We start from the raw sequence: 19,477 nt of genomic DNA on the forward strand, positions 1-19,477 counted from the left end.
GTCTGCCTCCTGTAGTTACAGCTACATGATCGACAACGTGATCCTGCTCATCACAGGCACGCTGCACCAGCGCTCCATCGCCGAGCTTGTGCCCAAGTGCCACCCACTAGGCAGCTTCGAGCAGATGGAGGCCGTGAACATTGCACAGACACCTGCTGAGCTTTACAATGCCATTCTGGTGGACACGCCCCTGGGTGAGCCGCTGGAGTGGAAGCAGGAGATGGGCAGTAGTATCAGTGTCAGCACCTCAGTGTGGGGTTTTTGGACCCCTGGGGAGTGACCCTAAGCCAGAAAGTGAGACTTGCCTGCTGCTGCTTACCTTTATCTTCCCCTCAACTTTCCCATCCCATTCTTTCCTCCTTGCCAGCCCCCTTCTGCTCCTTTTCTGTTGCTTTTGCTGGGCATTGCAGCCTACCACCAGGGTCTGACTTAGACCATCTAACTTTGTAAAACAGTCTGATGTCTCAGAATGCAGAGGAGGGCTGAGCTCGTGGAGAAGAGTGAGAGAGCCCTGGGTCCTTTGGAGTTCTGGGAGTTCTGACAGAGTGTGGCTCCAAGCTGGACCCTAAGCAGGACCAGAGTGACTGGCTGCCCATGAGACAGAGGAGGGAAGCAAATAGCTTCACTTGCTTCCACCAAGCAGGTCCCAACAGCCAGGTTAGACAGTGTCCAACAGGATGCAGGGTCCATGTCAGAGGCCAAGGAAAGGAGGGGAATCAGGAGATTCCTGCAGGGTTCTACCTAGCCAGTGCTGGCTCCTGATTGCCTAGGAGGCTGAGGAGAAGGCACTAAGGCCATAACCAGCTAGTGACCTTATAGCCAGAGTCCTGGGCCCCAGGGCACCACCTACAGGAAGCCACCAGGGTTGAACCACAAGGTTCTAAGCTGCACTAGATTCTGAGCTGAGAGGCCTAAGCCCTACCTGCTGACCTTGTCTGCCATAGACTCTCCCAGTAACTCTGAGCTAATTCTGGGATGTTTGTGGCCTCTTCAGTTTCTCTATTTTTAAAGAAGAGACAGGCCAGTTAGTCTGCAGGCCCTCCTGGGGGATGAGGGTGCTCTGTCCTGCTCTGGCCTCTCCTTCCAGCCCCACAGTAGCCCCCTGGGTCACTGGTCCACATCTATGCAGCTGTTGAACTCATTCCTCGTCCTAAGAGAAGGAAGCTGATTTTCCAACTTCGTTCACCAGGCCATCCAGGGGGATGCAGGGAAGCAGGCATCAGGCCCTGATTCCACAGCTGCCCCTTGAGAAGGGAGGATGTCACGGCCTCTTATGCAAGTCTGTGTTTGGCATGGTCTGAGCTTGGGTCTGCCCCAGCGGTGATTAGATCATATTATGGCTGGCTGCCTCCTTTATAAATCAATTTTAGGAGCAAGGAGGCAGGAGAAGCTCAAGTCAGTGTGCATGGCCAGAGTATTGTTTCTGCCACTTCCAAGGCAATAGCCCAGGCTAGGTTGGGGACCCCCATACCCAGCCTGATGGGCCTTGTGGCCTGCAGGGCAGCTGAACATGAGCAGGGTTCTCACCCAGGCCGTTTGCACACCCTCATATTCATGTTTTTCCTCCCCAGCGGCTTTTTTCCAGGACTGCATCTCAGAGCAGGACCTCGATGAGATGAACATCGAGATCATCCGCAACACACTCTACAAGGTAGTTCCCTGCATGAGTGGTGGCCTATTGGAAGGCAGGGCCATGGGGTGGGGTGGGACAGTGATTTATGTGAGGTGCTGTGACAAGATGCAGCTGCACCGGGCTCCTGTCCTGGGGGCTTATCCACTTACTCTCCGATGCCTGAGATGGGTGCAAGTCTGCATGGAACAGATTCTCCGTCCTGTAGCACCTGGAGTGGACTCAGATAAGATCAGCAGGAGTGCCTGGCACTCCACCACTTAGCCTGTTAGAGCTGGCTCCTTGATGGCCACTCCCCCAGCTTCCAGGAGGGTCACAGGCCACCATCCAAGCCATAGCCCCTGGGCCCACCCCACCCAGTCTGTTGCTAGCAAGGACAGGTACTTGAGCAAAGGCAGCAGTATGCTCAGTTATGGTGGGGGGAGGTACCCAGCCAGGCACAGCCAGGTCCTCATGTCCCTTTTAGGTTCCCGAGTCCAGAGCCAGTGCCACTTCTTATTATCCTTATCCCCTACCCACTTTCCACTTCCCACCTGGCTGTGGCACAGACTGGGCGACCCCTGGGGATTGAGGGTGGGCTTGGGATTCCTGGGTTAGCACTGCTCTGGCCCAAAGAGATGAGAGCCAGGGACTAATTAGGGACATTTGGGACAGACTAGGCTCTGGCTGTGGTGAGGTACTGAGCTATGTACCAGGACCCCTGATGGGCTCTAGCAGGAACATTGGATCAGCAGTGACTAGTCTTTAAGGGGGGTATGAGCCAAGGGACTTGCTGACCTTACCCCAAGAGTACCTGTCTGTCAGCTCTTTATAGTGAGTGGCCTCTCCTGCCCTGGCTGGAGCTGGTTGGCTGACGTTTGGCTGTAGCCTGAGCCCAGACCCTCCGGTCTCCCTGCAGGGGCCTGGGCCAGAGCATAATGAGGGTCTGGTGGCAGGTGAAGGGTCTGCCTGGAGGTTGCAGTGTTGCAGGCAGGGGAATGGCATGTGCAGAAGGAAAGTGCGGAGCATGGGCCAAGTGGCAAGTGGTTTGCTGTGGAAGTGCAGTTCCAGATAGACAGTAGGAGAGAGGTCTGGAAGAAGAGGCAGGTGCAGATCAAGTCACCCAGGGCTTTGAATGCTAGGTCAGAAGTTTGAACTTTATCCTGTGGGAAGGATCAGCCAACGTAGGTTTCCAGTAGAGCAGAGTATTCTCAGAAAGCCCCCTCTGGCCACAGTGTGGAGGGCAAATGAGAGGGTATGAGACAGAGGTAGGAAGGTCATTGACTTCTTTAATCCTCAGGACTACTCTAGGAACTAAGTAGCTCTTGTTATCCTCATTTGTAACATGAGGAAATGGGGGGGTTCACAGAAGTGGAATGGGTTGCCTAAAGCCACATAGTATGTTACTTGCAGCACCAGGATCACACCTGGCTTAGCCTGTTTGCAAAAGCAAGTGCTCTTACGCACCCCACTAACAGGGAGCCAGGCCAGCCAGTCAGCTGAAAGCGTGCGTGCGCTTGTGTGCTTGTGTGTACACACTCTATGTACTCCTGCCTGCCTAGCTGGCCCGTTGCTGGATTCCCTGCCCTGAGACAGGGTGACGGGTACAGCTGTTCCCCCAGCCTCACCCATACCCTCACCGGGCCTGACTGGTTTTAGCTGGAGTTGCTGGCGAGGGCTGTCCAGGCACCAGCTCATAAACACCGACCCAACGCTTTGGGCCCTGTGCCAGGACCGCTCACCCATCAGGCGATGTCCCAGCCCAGTGGCCACAGATGGGAGTTTAAGTAGACCCTCAGCTGCCTGGAGGGTGGGAACTGTAGGCATCTGGTGCAGCAGCCATAGGTTGTCAGACTCCCGGGGACAGGGTGTTGGTGGGGAGGTGACCTTGGTACCTGGGCCTCTCGTGTCTTGCCAGTTTCTTTAGCTGCCCTCGCCTCTAGAGGAGAGTCTGGGTCTATCCCACCAGCCTCCCTGACCCCGTGGTCAGCCTCTCCAGGGATTGGTACAGCGTGGCTAAGTCAGTGGGTGGGTAGCAGGGCGTGGAACATAAGACCTGGTGGCTTCCCCAGATAGGAACTGCAGGCCCCACTGGGGCAGACCTCAGGATTTCAGCATAGTCAGTGTGCCTGGCCACAAGGAAGGAGGTGGCTGGGGACTCCTAGAGGGACTGAAAAGCACCATCAGACCATGGAAGGATTTGGCAGCCGTCTGCTACCAGGCCCTCTGATTCCTGGGGATCCTCTGTGCTGTGGTCTACTCTCTTCCAGGCTTCTCACTCCCCAACCTGTCCTAAACTCTTGTTTCCTGTGACCCTAGTGATCACCCTCAGGCCCTCCCCTGAGCCCAGCTTGCCCAGTGTTGCTGGCCAGGCTGCGTCTGGGCTTATGAATGCCTGGGTCTCATCTCTCCTGAAGCAGCAGAGCTGTGGGCCCAAGTCAGCTGGTGGTTGGTAGAAAGGTCTCCACACCTTGGAGGTCAGACCTCAGCATGGAAAGTCCCCAACTTGGAAGAATAGTCTCCAGCCTGTGGAGCCAGAGTCTCTGTGACCATGCCACCAAATGGGGACCCAGGGGGTCTGAGTTAAGGGTGTCCATGGGGACTGGGAGACCATCCGCTTACCTTGGAATGGAGAGATGTGGAGAAGAAAGCCTGGCTTGTTTTGTGAGTGAGTTTTGGGAGGGACCTGGGGCCTGGGCTGACCTGTCCTTTCCTTGTGCCCAGCAGATCCAATTTGTCTGGGCAGGAAGCACTTGTTCCCACCAGCAGCCTGTGTGCCCAGCCATTGTACTTTGAGGCTGACGTCCATGTAGGCAATAACCATCCCTCAGCAGGAACTGGCCTGACAATTTGGTTCCTGTAGTGTGTGATACCTGGGGGATGGGAGGATGTGTTCTGTAAGGTACGGTGCAGAGAGGGACTAAGGGCACACAGTCCAGGCCATCTCTGTGAACTCTCAGCAGTAACCTTCCCTCACTAGCCTGTGGACACCTGGCTTTCTGAGGAAGGGGAGGTTTGGGGAGATCTGGGGAAAAGGAAGACAGAACCTTCTCTGAGCTTGGACCTCTGTGGGATGAGGGAGTGGGGGACCCTGCACCCTGAGGCAGATAGCCAGCCAGAAACTGCTCTGTTATTCCTGGGTGGGAGGCAACAGGCTACTGCTTGCTGCCTGCTGATTAATGGTTGGAATTTGTGGATGTTTCAGGGGCTTTGCCTAAGGGTTGCCCTGACCAGTCTATGGGTGTGTTGTTTGTACCCACCATGAAACGGGCTAGGAGAGGGGAGGGAACTGTGAGTAGGAGGCCTAGCAAGCCCTCCCAAGTCTCTGTGCCTGCACTGAGCCAGCTTTGTGCTCTGTATAGGCCTACCTGGAGTCCTTCTACAAGTTCTGCACTCTGCTGGGAGGGACCACAGCTGATGCCATGTGCCCAATCCTGGAGGTGAGTGCCTGCTAATCTTCCTGCCTGCTGGTCCCCACTAGCCCTGGCCTGGAGGAAGCCCTGCCCGCTGACTGGCTACTGCCCTCCTCTTCTTCCCTCTCTGCTTGCCTGTGCTCTGACCCCACAAACTGCCTGTGCAGTTTGAAGCAGACCGTCGTGCCTTCATCATCACCATCAACTCCTTCGGCACAGAACTGTCCAAGGAGGACCGAGCTAAGCTCTTTCCACACTGCGGACGTCTCTACCCTGAGGGCCTGGCTCAGCTGGCTCGGGCCGATGACTATGAGCAGGTCAAGAACGTGGCTGATTACTACCCGGTGAGTGCCCTGGCTGGCCGGACAGTGGGTAGGCATGTTGGCACTAGGCATCCCCCAGCACCCTCATGCTCATGCCTCTCACCACTTCCGCCTGCCAGGAGTACAAATTGCTCTTTGAGGGTGCAGGGAGCAACCCTGGAGACAAGACCCTGGAGGACCGATTCTTCGAGCATGAGGTGAGCCCAGGCATCTTGCAGGGCCTGCTCATCATAGGAGTTAGTGGCTTAGGCCTGACTCTGTCCATGGCTACCTACATACCACACCTGCCTCTGTCCACAGGTGAAGCTGAACAAGTTGGCCTTCCTGAACCAGTTCCACTTTGGCGTCTTCTATGCCTTTGTGAAGCTCAAGGAGCAGGAGTGTCGCAACATTGTATGGATTGCCGAGTGTATCGCCCAGCGCCACCGCGCCAAAATCGACAATTACATCCCCATCTTCTAGCGTCCTGGCCCATGGCTCACCTGCCTGCCCCAGGGGGTAGCACATTGTCCTAGCGGCTGCCCAGCTTCCCTAACCCTCTCTGAGACTGCTCTTAGGCCTGAAAAAGGGCTGGGTACCTGCTCCCCCCATCAAGAATGGACCAAGACCCCGTCCAGAGCCAGGACGCCCCCTCTGCCCTATGTTTACAGCCGCTGACGTGTCTGAGAAGCATGTGGTCACTTTCATGTCCCTCCCTAACCTGAGAACCCCTGAGGCAGTGTGAGCCTCCTTTTCCCTCTGTGGATCACCCCCAGAGAAATGGCCTATGGAAGGAATAGAGTGTGTGTGTCCTTGGGGCATGAGGGAAGTATCTCTGCAGCCCCCTCCTGCAGCTCTCCCACTCTAAGACAGTAAAACTGCCCTGTCTAAGCCTGCTGTCTGCTGTCTCTTTTGGGCCCTAGTATCTCCCCAGACCCCCAGCTCCCCTCCTGACCTCACCCTTGCTGAGTCACCTCTTCCTAAGCCTCCTGCCTCCCTCCCTCAGTCAGCAGCCCAGATTCCCCCAGGGTGAGAGGAGTCACTGGAAGATAGCCCCTTCCTCTGCTGGAGGCTCAGTTGCAGAGGCAGGGCTACCGGGCCTCCCTAATTGCTTCACTGAGCCCTACAGCTCCCTGGCATCAGTCATTATCCCCATTTCTGAGAAAACCCAGATCTATGGATAAATGATTTGCCTAAGGTCAACGGAGGAGGGGGAGGTGTGAACCACAGAGCCTGCCAGGGGAGCCCAGTCAGGTCAGTGCCCAGAGCCCTGACCCCTATACTGAGCCCCAAGAATTCCCACCTTCTGTCACACAGCCACAACCTGCCATCCAGGCAACCAGGCAGTCACCTTCTCCAATCATGGCATATCCTCAACTCTAGGAGAAATAAAAATTTGTCTTTATTTAAAAAGTGGCAGTCAGGCAACTAGGGTATATAGCTTCTCTGTGCTTGGGAAGCTTGGAGGTGGGTGGTTGGGGCCCTACTTCTTGAGTCAGTCAAGAGACAGTTGGGATTTAGCCTTCAATTGTGGCCTTGAGGTGCTGGTGCCGAGCAACAATCCTGAGGAAGTCCCCCAAACCCAGTCACTCCTTAGTTTGCAGAGGCAGTTGCAGGGTCCTGTCAAAGGCTACAGAGAAGTCTCACTCTAAACTCCCCATCCAGCTGGGTTCTCCAAGCTGCTGCAGGGTGGAGCGATATGCCCAAGAGGATCTGTTTGGGCTCGTGAAGAAGTGGAGGAGCCTAGAGGCTCACTGGGAAACCTCAGCCTCATGGGGTTGGGACTGGGCATTGGCAGTGGGGAGCTGGGGTTCTTTGGGCCAGGCTCTAGGACAGGCTTGGGGGGTCATAATGCCCAGGGGAGGACCAAGGGCTCATGGAGCCACATGTGCACATGGCTCACTGACCAGCCACTGGGGAAGGGCCCAGGTTTGGGTTTGGGTCCTGGACTGCATCCTGGATGGGGGTAGGGGCAGGCTGGCCAGGCCGCAGTGCTTGAGGCAGACAGTGACTGATGAAGAAGGTCTGCAGGAAGCGGCGCCGCAGGCCCTCAGGCAGGTAGTAGTGGATGAAGTACATGAGCCCCAGGCCATGACCTGGGTAATAGCGGCGGCGTGGCCGAGCTGCCAGCAGCGCGTCAGTGATGGCATCTACAACTGGGCTGAGGTCAGGCAGGGCCAGGCTCAGCGAGTGCAGGAACTGCCCATGCAAGTGTTCAATGTAATCCTCGCCGTAGGCCTGCAGCAGCTCTTGGGGCAGGTTGGCCAGCAGCAATTGTTTGCGCTTCTCCCACTGGCCCACATTTGTCACTGAATCTGGAGAAGAGGTGGCAAGGTCAGAGGGGTCAGCTAGGGGAACCAAAGTCCATTTAACCCTCACCATGCCTCCAGCCAAGGCCACGCCCATTCCTCAGGCCTGACCCCACCCCTGATAAGACTGCCCACCCCTCATTTCCCAGCCCCAGGCCCCACGTACACCCTACCCCCAGCCTGGACTCCCACCTGTCTTGAAGCAGGCAGGTTGGATGATGCTGACCTTGACCCCCCAGGGAAGGAGTTCACAGCTGAATGTGTCCATGAGCAAAGCTATGGCTGCTTTGGAGGTCCCATAGGCCGCCAAGCATGGATATGGCATGTCTCCTAGGGAAGGATTGGGGGGGCAGCTCAGCCTTGGCAAGGGGCTCCCCCAAACCCTCTCCCCCACTGCTGCGTCGTCTTTTCCCACTCCAGTGGGGAAGGGCATTCACCTGCTGGGCTCCCCACAGTCACAATGCGACCCCTTGAGTGGCGCAGCAGTGGCAGGAGACCTTTGGTCAGCTGGAGTGCGCCAAAGAAGTTCACCTCCATGCAGTTGCGGAATGTGGCCACCGGAGACAGCTCCACGTCAGCCACTACATCGTTGAAGCCTGCGTTGTTGACTAGACCCCACAGGCCTGAGGGCATGGAGCCAGGTAGGGAAGCCTCAGGTCAGTCCAGCAGCAAACCTCCAGTCTCTGCCCCTTTCACACCCACCAGGCCATGCTCTCCCCTAGTGGAGCTGTGCCACTCACCAGTGCTGGTAGTGTGGGCCTTGGTGAACTCCAGCACCTGGCTAATGTCGGCTGGCTTGGTCAGGTCCATCTGCAGTAGTCTTAGGCGAGGGGAACAGCAGGCACGCAGCTCTAGGGCACCAGGGCCATTCAACTCCAACACAGTGGCCAGCACCATAAAGCCCATGGCGTCCAGTTTCTTGGCTGTTTCCTTGCCAAAACCAGAGTCACATCCTGGCCAGGGCAAGGCAGTCAGTGAATTCCCACTGTATGTCCCAGTCCGAGACAACCCCAGGATCACCAGGGCCTCGATGGGATCCAGGCCTCTGGACACCCAACTCACCAGCAGTCGACAGCCTTCTTTTCTTCCCTAGGCCCATCCCTGGCAGGCTTTGCCCCTCTTCCTGAGCCCTGAGCCCAACTCTGTGACAGCTGTTATCTCCCTGACTCCCCACAGCTACCATGGCTTATGACCTCCACTTTACAGAAGAGGAAACTCAGACCTAGTAATGCTAAGTTTCTTCTCAAAGTCACCCAGCCAGCACAGAGTAAGGTCAGGATTCTATCCCAGGTTGTCCTGAGACCCAGTTCCAGCCTTCATGTCCTTTCTGCCTGCTTGACATTAGGCCACACCTTGCACGCACATTATCACCACACAGCCTCCCTTCCTTTACCTTGACATTGAAGCAGCCCATCTTGCCCCCTTGAATCCATTCTCTACCTAAACAACCAGAGGGTTCTTTCCAAAAATGACAATATCACTCTGCTGCTAAAAACCTCTCCAAGTTTCCCAGCAGTCCTCAGGATGAAGCCCAAGCTTTCTGGTACCATTATCTGGACCCTGAACAACCTGACCCCCACCCCCCTTCCCAGCCTCAACACCCCCTACTATTGTGCTAGTATCTAGGCAAGCTGAAGGGCCATCCCCACCTCACCTCTGACTCCCCCCGACCTTTGGAATTCCGATCAGTAGCAACAGTGGGGTATTCTCTGAGCTCCAGACCACTTACCCCACAGGGACCGTGATGGATGGAGAAAAGAGAACAAACGTGTATTTGAATCCCTTCCCATGCCCACCAAGTGTCACCTGAGGTCAGTTACCACTCTTGGAGGCTTAATTTCCTCTCTTTGGTATGCAGAGACACCCACCAGGCAGAGCCAGTGTGGGGTACTGTGGTACTGATAAGCCCCTGCTTCCTTGATTGTTCCCATTTTCCCATTCTGATCTTCATGGCTGGTGAAGGGAGAGGGAGGGCCAGGGTGGGAGGAGGCTCTTTGGAGCCCACTCCCCATGGCCCTGCTGAGTGAAGGTGTGAAGGGGCTCTGCTTCCCCACTCCTGGACGCTCAGCACTCCCTCCCCATATTAGCTCTGCCCCCTCTGCTGAGGCAGAGAACAAAGCTGGGCAGGGGTCTGTAAGCTGGGCTTTGTGCACCTGGCTGAGGGGTCCTTCTCAGGCAGGTTGGGAGAAGGGAGCAAGCATGCGTATGCACTTGCCTCGACTCCCTCCCATAGCAGACAGGCCCTCCACAGGGAAACTAAGGCCTCCCAGACCCTCAGCTCTGTGGTCCCAACACAGTCCTGTGTGTTTTGCACACTCTCTTGCTCACCTGCACACACTTAGATACCTGCACATACCTCCAACCTGCCTGCCCCCCACCCGAATCAGCGCACAGACGTGCACACGTGGGCACATGCATGCACACATGGCACCCAGCCACTCAGCTCAATCCCCGACCCCACGGCTGAGCTGAGCTCTGGAAATAGCCTTGGCGAACAGTCTCAGGGGCATTATTAGGGAGGGGGGTGGCAGCTTTGGCAGGCACAGGACAATGGTCTTGACAGGTGGGTCAGGACATGGCACCTACTTGTCTTGCAGTCAGGTGATGAGAGAGGAAACCCCAGAGTTTTGGGGCACTGGGAAGCTTGGAGGCCTACTTGTGACACTTGCACAGGGGGGGCTGGGCAGTCCTCTTCCCCACCCACACCCCTCGAGTTTTGCAACCAGAGATGTGGGGAGCCCAAGTCACAGAAAGCATCCCTGCTCTCATCTCTCTCTCAGGCTCAAGGCTAGAAGTAACAGCAGCACAAAGGACTGAGGTGAGATCTCAGGAAAGACTGTCCATCTGGGCCACTAGTACCTGCAGATGGCCTGGGTCCTGTTGAGGCAGCTCACAATAAGGCAGGAGGGGATTTGCCCTGTCCCTGGTGGCAGAGCCCACAACTTAGTCCTTGTTTCAAACCAGGAGGGTCTGGTGGCTTACCTTCCTCAAATCCCTGAAAGAGGGTCCCCTGAGGAGACTTGGTGCTGCACCCTGAAATTGGCTGTCTTCCATCCAGCCTGAGTCCTGCTCCATCACCCTCCTTGCTGAAGCCCAAAGCCCTCATGCCACTCTCACCACCACTACTCCCCCTGCCCAAGTCTGGCTTCTTACCTGACATTCAAGGCCTCTCCCAAGGAAACACAAGCTCACATCCTACCACACCCCCACAGCCAGACTGGTTACTGTCTCCTACTCATTGCCACGCTCATTCCTGCCCTAAGCCTTTGTCCCACACCCGTTTCTCTGATCCACGATACCTCTCGTACTCCACCTATCTCCATTCATCCTCTGAGGCCCAGCTCAAGGATTTCCTCCTCTGGAAAGTTCTCTCAGTTCCACCCGATCAAGCAGGGCCCCCTACTGGACCGAGGTCTCTGAGAAGCCAGTTTGCTGGCTGTCCTCAGCCCAAGCCCAATGCAAAGGCCCAGAGCACCTGTCCAAAGCCATGGGGGTTGGGGGAGAGACTAGGCTGCCCCTCCCCCCATGCAACAGAGCCAGTGCCCCCTGGCCTTTCTACCCCTCCCCACTTCCGGCCGGGCCTCCAGCCCCCGTTTTCCTTCCCTCCCCCTGGTGACAGATTTATTCCCTGCTCCAGACAAAGGGAGCTCAGCCAGACGGCCAGAGGCACCTGAGCCCAGCTCTGCAACACCTCCTCCTTGGGCACTGAGGACCTGGAGGGATGGGGAATGGGGTGCTGGGGGCAGACTCTGGACTGCTACCTCAGCAGTTTGGCAGTGAGTGGCTGGATCTGAGAGGCAGCTGAATGCCCAGCTGCCCCTCATAGTGATCTCAAGCTTTTCTGAACTCCAGGGATTCCAGCCAATGGGGGTGGGGAGCGGGTTCCCTTCTAAGCTTCTTTCTCTGGCCCCAGGGAATAGGAACTGGGGAGTCCCACGTGGGGATGTTAGGCAGAGTTCAAGGGATGACTGTCCACTCTTCTCAAGCCCTCAAAAGTCCCTCAGAGCACTGTCCCCTGCCCCAAAACTGCTCTCTTGGGGAGGAGCACAGCATAAGCCCCTCAAACCCAGGAGGCTCCCCCTTTCTCAGCCACCAGTTTCCGTTGCGCACCTGCCCACTCCCTGCCTCACTTTCCCTCCACACTCCCGCAGCGGCAGGTAGTAAACCCGGACTTGTGGAGGTGTTCAGCCCTTCCTACCTGGCTCTCTCCCTGCACCCTGGGGAGGGGGACCGTCCCACTCCTTCGCTGGGGAACCCTCCTTGGCCAAGCCCACGGGGAGCCCTCTGGGTGTCCGGTCCCGCCCTCGATCCTGGAGTCCCCGCGCTCCGCCACTCACCGGTGATGAGCACCACGCGAGTGGCCACGGGCAGGCGCTGCGGGCGCGCCAGGCGGGACAACGCGATCCAGCCGGCGGTGGCCAGCACGGCGAGTGCGGCCAGCGGGGGCAGCAGGCGCTGGCACAACCAGTCGAGCGCGGCCAGCAGCGCCAGCGCAGCCAGCAGCGGGCGGCCCAGACGCAGGTCTGCGCGCAGCAGCTGCAGCAGCGCCCGGGCGGCCACCAGCAGCCAGGCGCCGCCCGACGGCCAAGGCCAGCGCTCCATGGCGGCCGGACCCGGCCGGGGGCCGGACAGGGGAGCGTGGGAGAGACTCGGCGGCGGGGCGCGGGGTGCACGGGTACACCAGCTTGGGGCGGGAGGGATACTCTGCTAGCCCTCGTGTCCAGCTTATAAAGAGCCCCGGGGGCGGGGGAGACGGAGGGGCGGGGGCGGGGCAGGGGCGGGGCTTTCCTCCACTTCTCTCCGGGCACCCGCAGCCCGGCAGGTGCCCCCCCGCCCGTCCCGCCCCCTCGGCCAGATCCGCTTTGGAAAAAGCCGGAACAAAGTCTCAAACTTGTTGCACGAAGAGGAACTGTCTTGCGGCGGGCCGCGCTGGGGAAAGGGCCGGTCGTCAGCCCCAGTGCCCTGCATCCGCTCACCCCGGTGTCCCCACCCACGCGCCAATGGCTGCTGAACTGCCGCTCCCAGGTGAGCACATTCCAGCTCACACTTGCTCGGGACACCTGAAGACATGCAGAGTCTTCATCCTGAAGCCCCACACTGACTGCACAGCCCCGGCCGCCTGGCCTGCCAGAACACCGCGGGGAACCAGTCCGCCCTCGCCCGGTCGCCGCTGCCGCCGCTGCTGCCATTGCCCGCACACGCGTCGCAGTCCCACGCGGTGCGCTGCATGGCAGACACGCCCTACCTAACGCGCGCGTTCACACCTGAGTAGCTCTTGGCTTCGATACCCGCCTGGGGCAAGGGCGGGGCAGCGGGCTGACCGCCCCAGGTTCTTGGGAGTCTCTGGCTTCCCTCTTCCCTCCAGGATTCAGTCCTGCCACACAAGTGTATGGCGGGGGAGGGGAGGTGGGGAGTCAGAAGAAGCGTCGAGGCTACCCGTTACCTCTTGTTCACCCTCCACTCCAAGAGCCAGGCCAGTGGGGACACCTGGGGAGTCAGTGAGGGCAGTCTCTGGGACAGGGTGAGCCTTGCCCTGCTCCTCTGAATCCTCAGGGGATAAATAAGCGGTGTTAAGTGTGGATGCATTTCACTGTCTGTGTATATGAAGGTCTTCGTTTGTGTGTGGCCCGGCGGCCTCCCACCCTGCCCACCCCCGTGTCTGGCACCCTGTGCCTGGCATCCATGCCAGGGCCCTACCAGGCACTGGGAGTTGGTGCCAGTACCTGGCTGCCAGGCCCTAAACTGAGGGGAGTAGGTGCAGCCCATGGCAGAGAAGGTCCGTGGTTTCTGTGGGCCTCCAGACCTTACCCAGTGCCTCGTCCCTGCCCTCTCCAGGTCCTGGGAGGTCGTAGAATCATTGTCACACCTCCTAGCCCTGTTGCTCATTTTCTCTCTCAGGTGGCCCGACTCTGTGTCAGGGCTTCATGTCAATGCCTCCTCTGATAGCCTCTCTGCCACCCTGGCATGGCCTTCTGTGGGCAAAGGAAATCTCAGGGTGGGGGTTGGAGGAGGCTCTGGGCGAATGATCCATCTCCTGCCCAGAGCCACTCCTATGCCTCCACCTATCCCTCCTCCTGTAAGTACCGATGACAAGCTAGCCTTGGCCCTGGGAGGCAGGACTTGCCTGGGAAGGGTGTGTGTGTGCCTGACCTTGTGTACCTGTGTTTGTATGCACTTGTATTCATGGGGCTTCATGGTTTGTCTGAGCCATTTGGTTGTGTGATTACCTATGCCACAACCCTGCATGTGGATGTGAGTACATTTGTGTGTGTTGTGTGTTTCCGGTAACTTTCTTTTCCTCGGTCTGGGTCATTCTGCCTCTGGAAACTCAGGGAAACATTCCTTTTCCAAACTCACTGACTCCTGTTGCCCTGAATCTATGGCCCAGTCTGAGATGGCCACAGCACCCTTGGCTTGGCTTCCTGATTTGAGCTGTAGAGTCTGGATTTGTTGGACCACATTTTCATATAAACTTCCCACACCCTCATTCATCCCACTATCTAGTCCAGGGGGCCATGCCAATCTATGCTCCAGGCCTCTGTGGCCTCCTCGGCCACTGATCCCTTACCCCTAATCAGGTGGAGACATTCTAGAAGTAGAAGGTGGTTTGGGCAGTCATGGCTGGGAGAGGCTGGCCCAGCCCTGTCCGAGGCACTGTGCCAGGTCATGCCTGCCTAGGGGCAGAGAACCAGCCTCTGCCAGAACCGGGAGTCTGGGCTGGAAGGGGCCTCCAGGAAAGACAAGGGAAGGGGGGCAGAGGGCAGGAGCCCTAGCAGATAAGGCAGGGCCTGGCAGGGCAGAGGAATGAAGGGCAACCAGAAGGAGCAGAGCCCCTGAGCCACGCTGCTCCTAAGCCCTCAGCCCACAGTCTCCCATAGTCCTTTGTCTCTCCCCCTAACCATTTTGGTCAGAAACCTGGTTAGCTGAGACCTTAGCATGCCCCAGGCTCTGGAGGACAGAGCGGTGGGTGGCAGCTGGCAGGCTTGCTCCGGTCTGCTCCAGCAGAGTCCAACAGCTCACTGGCACCATCTGCTGGCCTTTGGGGGAGGGCGTGGCTCTGAAGGGGATAAAGGCCAGGTAAGATTGCTGGATTTGAGGGGAGGTGGGGAGTGACAGTAGTCCAGGGTGGGAGTGCCGAGTGGCAGTTTCCAGGAGCCCTCATACTCTGTCCTTTAACTGTACTGGGGCTCCTGGCACCAAGCACTCACCATCTCTCCCTCCCTCTGTGGTCCAGCTCAGGGCAGCAGAGTCCCCAAGGAGACCCTGCCCTGCGCTCTGCTCATGTCTGGCACCCCTACCTCTCCTTCCCCTGGCAAAGTGGCAGAGGAGTCCCTCTTCTTGCCAATGGCCAGTGCCTCTAGACCCCACGACTCCCCATCCTCAAAGACAGCAAATTTAATATTGAGTTTCTACTGCATGCCAGGCCCTGTGTGACCAACTGCTGGCCCCTTCCCGGCAGCAAGCACACTGGCTCTGGCTTCTCTCACTGGTAACCTCAATCCTATATGGCCTTCCTCTAGCATTGTTCTTGCACTCTCTCCCCTAGTCTCAGACACATTTCTCTAAAGTTATCCACTGTCACCATCACCACTTTCCCCTTCACCACTTTAGCCTGGGCTCAGCTCTCCCGCTGACCTCACCAAATGTAACCAGTAAATGACCTCCTAGTCCCCAAATCCCATAGACCCATCTCCCACTTCAGCTAACTTGGCCTCCTCAAAGCCTCTGCCCTACTGGCCACTCTTTCCTGCCCCAAGCCCTGTCTCCCTTTGGTGCCTGTGAAGCCACCGCTGCTGGGTTTCCTCTTACCTCTCTGCCTGTCCTTCTGAGCCTCTTTCCAGAGCTTCCCTTCCCTGTGGGTGAACCTCTAGCTGTGGAGGCCTCACTCAGCCCTCCCCACCACCATGAGCTCATCTTCCCGCTTACATGCTGACAACTCCCATGCTCGCTTTCCAGCCAAGACCTCCCTCTTGGTCCAGGCCCATGTGTCCAGCTGCCCCTGGCCACATCCCTTGGATACATATAGGCCCTTTACACTGGGCATGTCCACATCTGGTCTCATTATCTTCCCTAGTCCTGGCAGCCACCCCCTCCCCACTGCGTCCTCAACCTTCCTACCTTTAAAATTTTTTTTTTGGCAGCTGGCCAGTACAGGGACCCAAACCCATGACCTTGGTGTTACAAGGCTGCACTCTAACCAACTGAGCTAATCAGCCAGCCCCTCAACCTTCCTGCCGTACACTGGCCTCCAAACCTCTTGCTCTGTCCTGAGCCCTGGGTTGGGTGCAGAGGCCTCGCAATAGCCTTTATTGTAGATATCTTTATGACCATCTTACATTTGAGGGAACTGAGGCTTCCAGAGGCTAAGAAATTGCTCAAGGTCCCAAACTCAAGTACACTTGAGTTTGAATCCTGGACCAGCCCCAAGATTCAAACTCAGGTATACCTGAACCCAATATGTGGGCTCTTGAGAACTGTGTTAATACAGGGCTTCGTTTGCCACATGTGGCTTCGGATTTCATTCTGAAGGCAAAGGAGAGCTTGAAATGATCTTCAGCAAATGAGACCTCTGTCCCAACTGGCCAGGAAGTGGATTTGCGGAAGGGATAGAAAGTAGAGGCTGGGCATCTTGTTGCTGCATCCAGATAAGGGACAGAAGAAGGGGTCTGATTCAGAGAAACTGAGCTTGAGGTGCCCTGGACATGTAAGGTCTGAGCCCAGAAGCAGCTGGACGCCTGTGGTCTCCAGCACATCACTCATGTGGCATGGGAGGCCCTGAAGGTTGCCAACTCCTCTCCAAGTGCCCTAGGTGTGAACTGAAACCCTCCATTTTTCAGAGGTATCCTATCTAGGCTGGGCCCCAGGAAATCAGGCTCTTCGGTGACTAGGGAGAGGAGACAGTAAGACCCTGGATGCCAGGAGCATCACGTGCGTTTTCAAACTGTGTCTGGCCGTCTTCTCTGAATTTGTTTTACTGTCCCCAGGATTGAAGGCAGATGTTTGGGGATTAGGGTCCTCCAGTTTGGGAAACACTAAGAGAATGTGCTCTGCTGGGTGTTCTGGACCAGTCCCAGGGGAAAAGCAAGCCCCAGCTGAGAGCACCTGGGGAGAGAGCCTGGATGACTCCAAGTGTGATCCCTCTTGGATCCTCTAGTGTGGCTTTGAGTTATTGATAATCCTCTTTCACATTTACTGTGTGTTTGTTGCATGCAAGTGTTTGTGCTCAGCTTGCTTGGACTTTATTTTGTGTACTATCCTCATCATCCCTATGAAGCAGGTACTATCATTATCCTTTCCCTACACATAAAGAAACAGGCTCAGAGTTACATGCCTGCGGTCACAAGCCATCCAGACCCTATGCTCCTAACCATCAGGCAGCACTGCCCCCTGGCCTTCAGCCTAGGAGGTTGGCATTATTCAGTGGGCAATACCCAGGTGAACGACTATCAACCTTTTTTTTATTTGCTTCTGGATTAGAAACATGTTTCCCAAGAGGAGAATTAAGGCAACTTGATTGTTTTTTTTTTTTTTTTTAAAGATGACCGGTAAGGGGATCTTAACCCTTGACTTGGTGTTGTCAGCACCACGCTCAGCCAGCGAGCTAACAGGCCATCCCTATATGGGATCCGAACCCGGGGCCTTGGTGTTCTCAACACCGCACTCTCCCAAGTGAGCCATGGGCCGGCCCCAAGGCAACTTGATTGTTAAAGCTAATTCTAAAACTTACTTCCTTACAGCTTCCATCACCCCTAATTCAGGCCTTTTCTTGGCAGAACAACTGCAAAAGATACAAAAATTAGTTGCTGTTGGCTGGCTGGTTTAATTTATTTGCATATACATAATTCAGCCCCACCCCTGGTGGCTAATACCCCCCTGGGGAAGCTGTGGCTGTTTTCTGATTGCTGGTGGGGAGGCCTGTGTGTGTTGTTTTTTTAAATAAACTGAAACCAGATGGAGGGGGATTTTGTTCACAATTTTTGTTCACAATTTGCCTTGCCTACAATTTTCTCCAGCGAATTCCTTGAAAAGTCAACCACCTAAGAGTGGTGCCTATTCTCTGTGGAGGTCCCTCACCGCTGGTATGCAAATAGTGAGTGGGGTTGGTATTTCTAAAAGTGAAAACAAAGGGGAGGGAAAAAGATCTCCTTGGTCTGAGAGCTTTCTGGAATGTGGGGTCATCTCCTGGTGGAGCCCCATCTTTAGGTCTGCACTTACATTTGTGTCCCCACTCTCTTTCCCCCTCTCTTGTGTTGGGGGTGGACTGGGGAGTAGTCTTGGGCTGGGCTTGAGTCTGAATCACCTTGATCAACCACTTGGTAGAAATATGAAATCCAGACTCCCAGATGCACTGCATTTGTGGAGCTGACTGCTGGCATGAGACCCCAACTCTCCAGATGGTTTGATTTTTGCAGTCAGTGGAGGGGTTATCCCCCCTAAAGGGTCCCAAGCCACTCCTGCTCCCATTCTGTGAAGACCAGACATTCGAGGTGGTTATCAGAATATTTTTAACTGCCAGCCAGGTCCAGGGCTTTGTAGCTCCTCTGGAGCCCTCATTAAATGATTCCTGGTTCAGAGAGATGAGGCAAGCGCACCCACTGGTCACCATGCCAGGGAGTTAGAATTTTTCTTTGGAACGTGAATTGGGCATTGTCATAGTAAAGTATGACCCAGTCCCCAGGCAGGAGAGGACAATTCTTTCCCAGCTCTGACCTTCATTCCTAGCTCAGAACTCTGTTCTTTTGGATTCTGAGCTTTTTCAGATAATTGTGTCAGGTTACATAAGGTTTTGAGATATGAACACTCAAAGGAAATTCCGCTGGGAGCAGGTCTGAGAGGTTTCGGCACATAATTTGCTTTAAAGTATTCGAGGAAAAATTCAGGTGTCTCAGCCCTGCACATTTCTGAAAGAAAGTAAGAACAGCCAACAACTTGGCATGCATCTCCCATTCCCGATAGAAATGAGCAAGCAAAAAGATAGATTTCATGCTGAAAGGAAACACCCCTCCCCAGGGAGCACATGCCGGCCAGGTAGGGGGCAGTTGCAAAGAGGGCAGCTTGGACTGAGCAGCCATAAAAATGGAAATCCTTTTCCAGTCCAGAATCACTCTCCCTCACCCTCTTTTCTGCATCTTAGGTAACCCGTGGTAAATACAAGCCTCCAGTTTTCCAAGAAACATAAAATAAAAACGGGATTACTGGCAGAGAAGCTTTAAAATCTTTGGTTCCTAAGACTCTGAGGGCACATTTTCCACACACCATGATTTTTATTTCATTTGCCTCTGAGGGGCAGCCCTCCAGGAGCTCTGTTGCATAAGGTGCTATTTCCTTATACCTTGTCCTCAATTGGAGACACAGAATAAGTTTTACCCATGTCTGAGAAGAGTTCTGGAAGGGTGACATCGTGTTCCAAGCCATACTGATCATGGTCAGCAATAGGAAAGCTGCCAGAGCCTTCTCACCAAGGAAGCTGAGCATAGTTTAAAAATGGTTCTTCTTTCTTAAAGCACAAAGCAGTCATAAAAACTACTTAACAAGGAAAAGTTAATGGGAGGAAAATGCCTTAAATGTAGCAAAAAAAAGCTTTACAAGGGACGTGGAAAAAATAGATTTACTATGTTGAAGGGATGGTAATACAGGAAAGTCCACTTTTAACACAAAAATAATTCAACAAGTGGTTATTTACTTTACAAAAGTCTCCACAGAAGAATTCCTGTAAGTGGCACTATCCTTTCTTTCGCTCCTTCCTTCATTCATCCGGCTCACGTCGGTTGAGTGCTTACTGTGTTCCAGGCTCTATGCCAAAGCAGTAATGGTGATGGAGATAGACATCGTTCCTCCCCTTGG

The 19,477-nt window shown here is 55.6% G+C and overlaps 2 protein-coding genes across 2 annotated transcripts in view; one reads left to right on the top strand and one right to left on the bottom strand.

The window, feature by feature from the left end:
- The window catches only part of ATP6V0D1 (ATPase H+ transporting V0 subunit d1), a 36,864-nt gene extending 30,649 nt beyond the window's left edge, over positions 1 to 6,215 (top strand). Inside the window, exons 3-8 of the mRNA XM_063111116.1 lie at positions 16 to 194; positions 1,572 to 1,651; positions 4,972 to 5,049; positions 5,190 to 5,366; positions 5,465 to 5,542; positions 5,646 to 6,215. Coding sequence (XP_062967186.1) covers positions 16 to 194; positions 1,572 to 1,651; positions 4,972 to 5,049; positions 5,190 to 5,366; positions 5,465 to 5,542; positions 5,646 to 5,807 — 754 coding nt within the window. The 3' untranslated portion in view covers positions 5,808 to 6,215. The remainder of the gene's footprint in view (positions 1 to 15; positions 195 to 1,571; positions 1,652 to 4,971; positions 5,050 to 5,189; positions 5,367 to 5,464; positions 5,543 to 5,645) is intronic.
- An 896-nt stretch (positions 6,216 to 7,111) lies between these two features.
- Positions 7,112 to 12,235, bottom strand: HSD11B2 (hydroxysteroid 11-beta dehydrogenase 2). The gene is made up of 5 exons (XM_063112922.1): positions 11,971 to 12,235; positions 8,374 to 8,586; positions 8,071 to 8,256; positions 7,826 to 7,963; positions 7,112 to 7,639 (listed from the first exon to the last, which is right to left on the bottom strand). The coding sequence occupies exons 1-5, from the start codon at positions 12,233 to 12,235 to the stop codon at positions 7,224 to 7,226; spliced, it is 1,218 nt and encodes a 405-aa protein (XP_062968992.1). The 3' UTR covers positions 7,112 to 7,223.
- Positions 12,236 to 19,477: the final 7,242 nt, after the last annotated feature.

Source organism: Cynocephalus volans, chromosome 10 (genome assembly GCF_027409185.1).
Source record: "Cynocephalus volans isolate mCynVol1 chromosome 10, mCynVol1.pri, whole genome shotgun sequence".
Classification (NCBI taxonomy): Eukaryota; Metazoa; Chordata; class Mammalia; order Dermoptera; family Cynocephalidae; genus Cynocephalus; species Cynocephalus volans.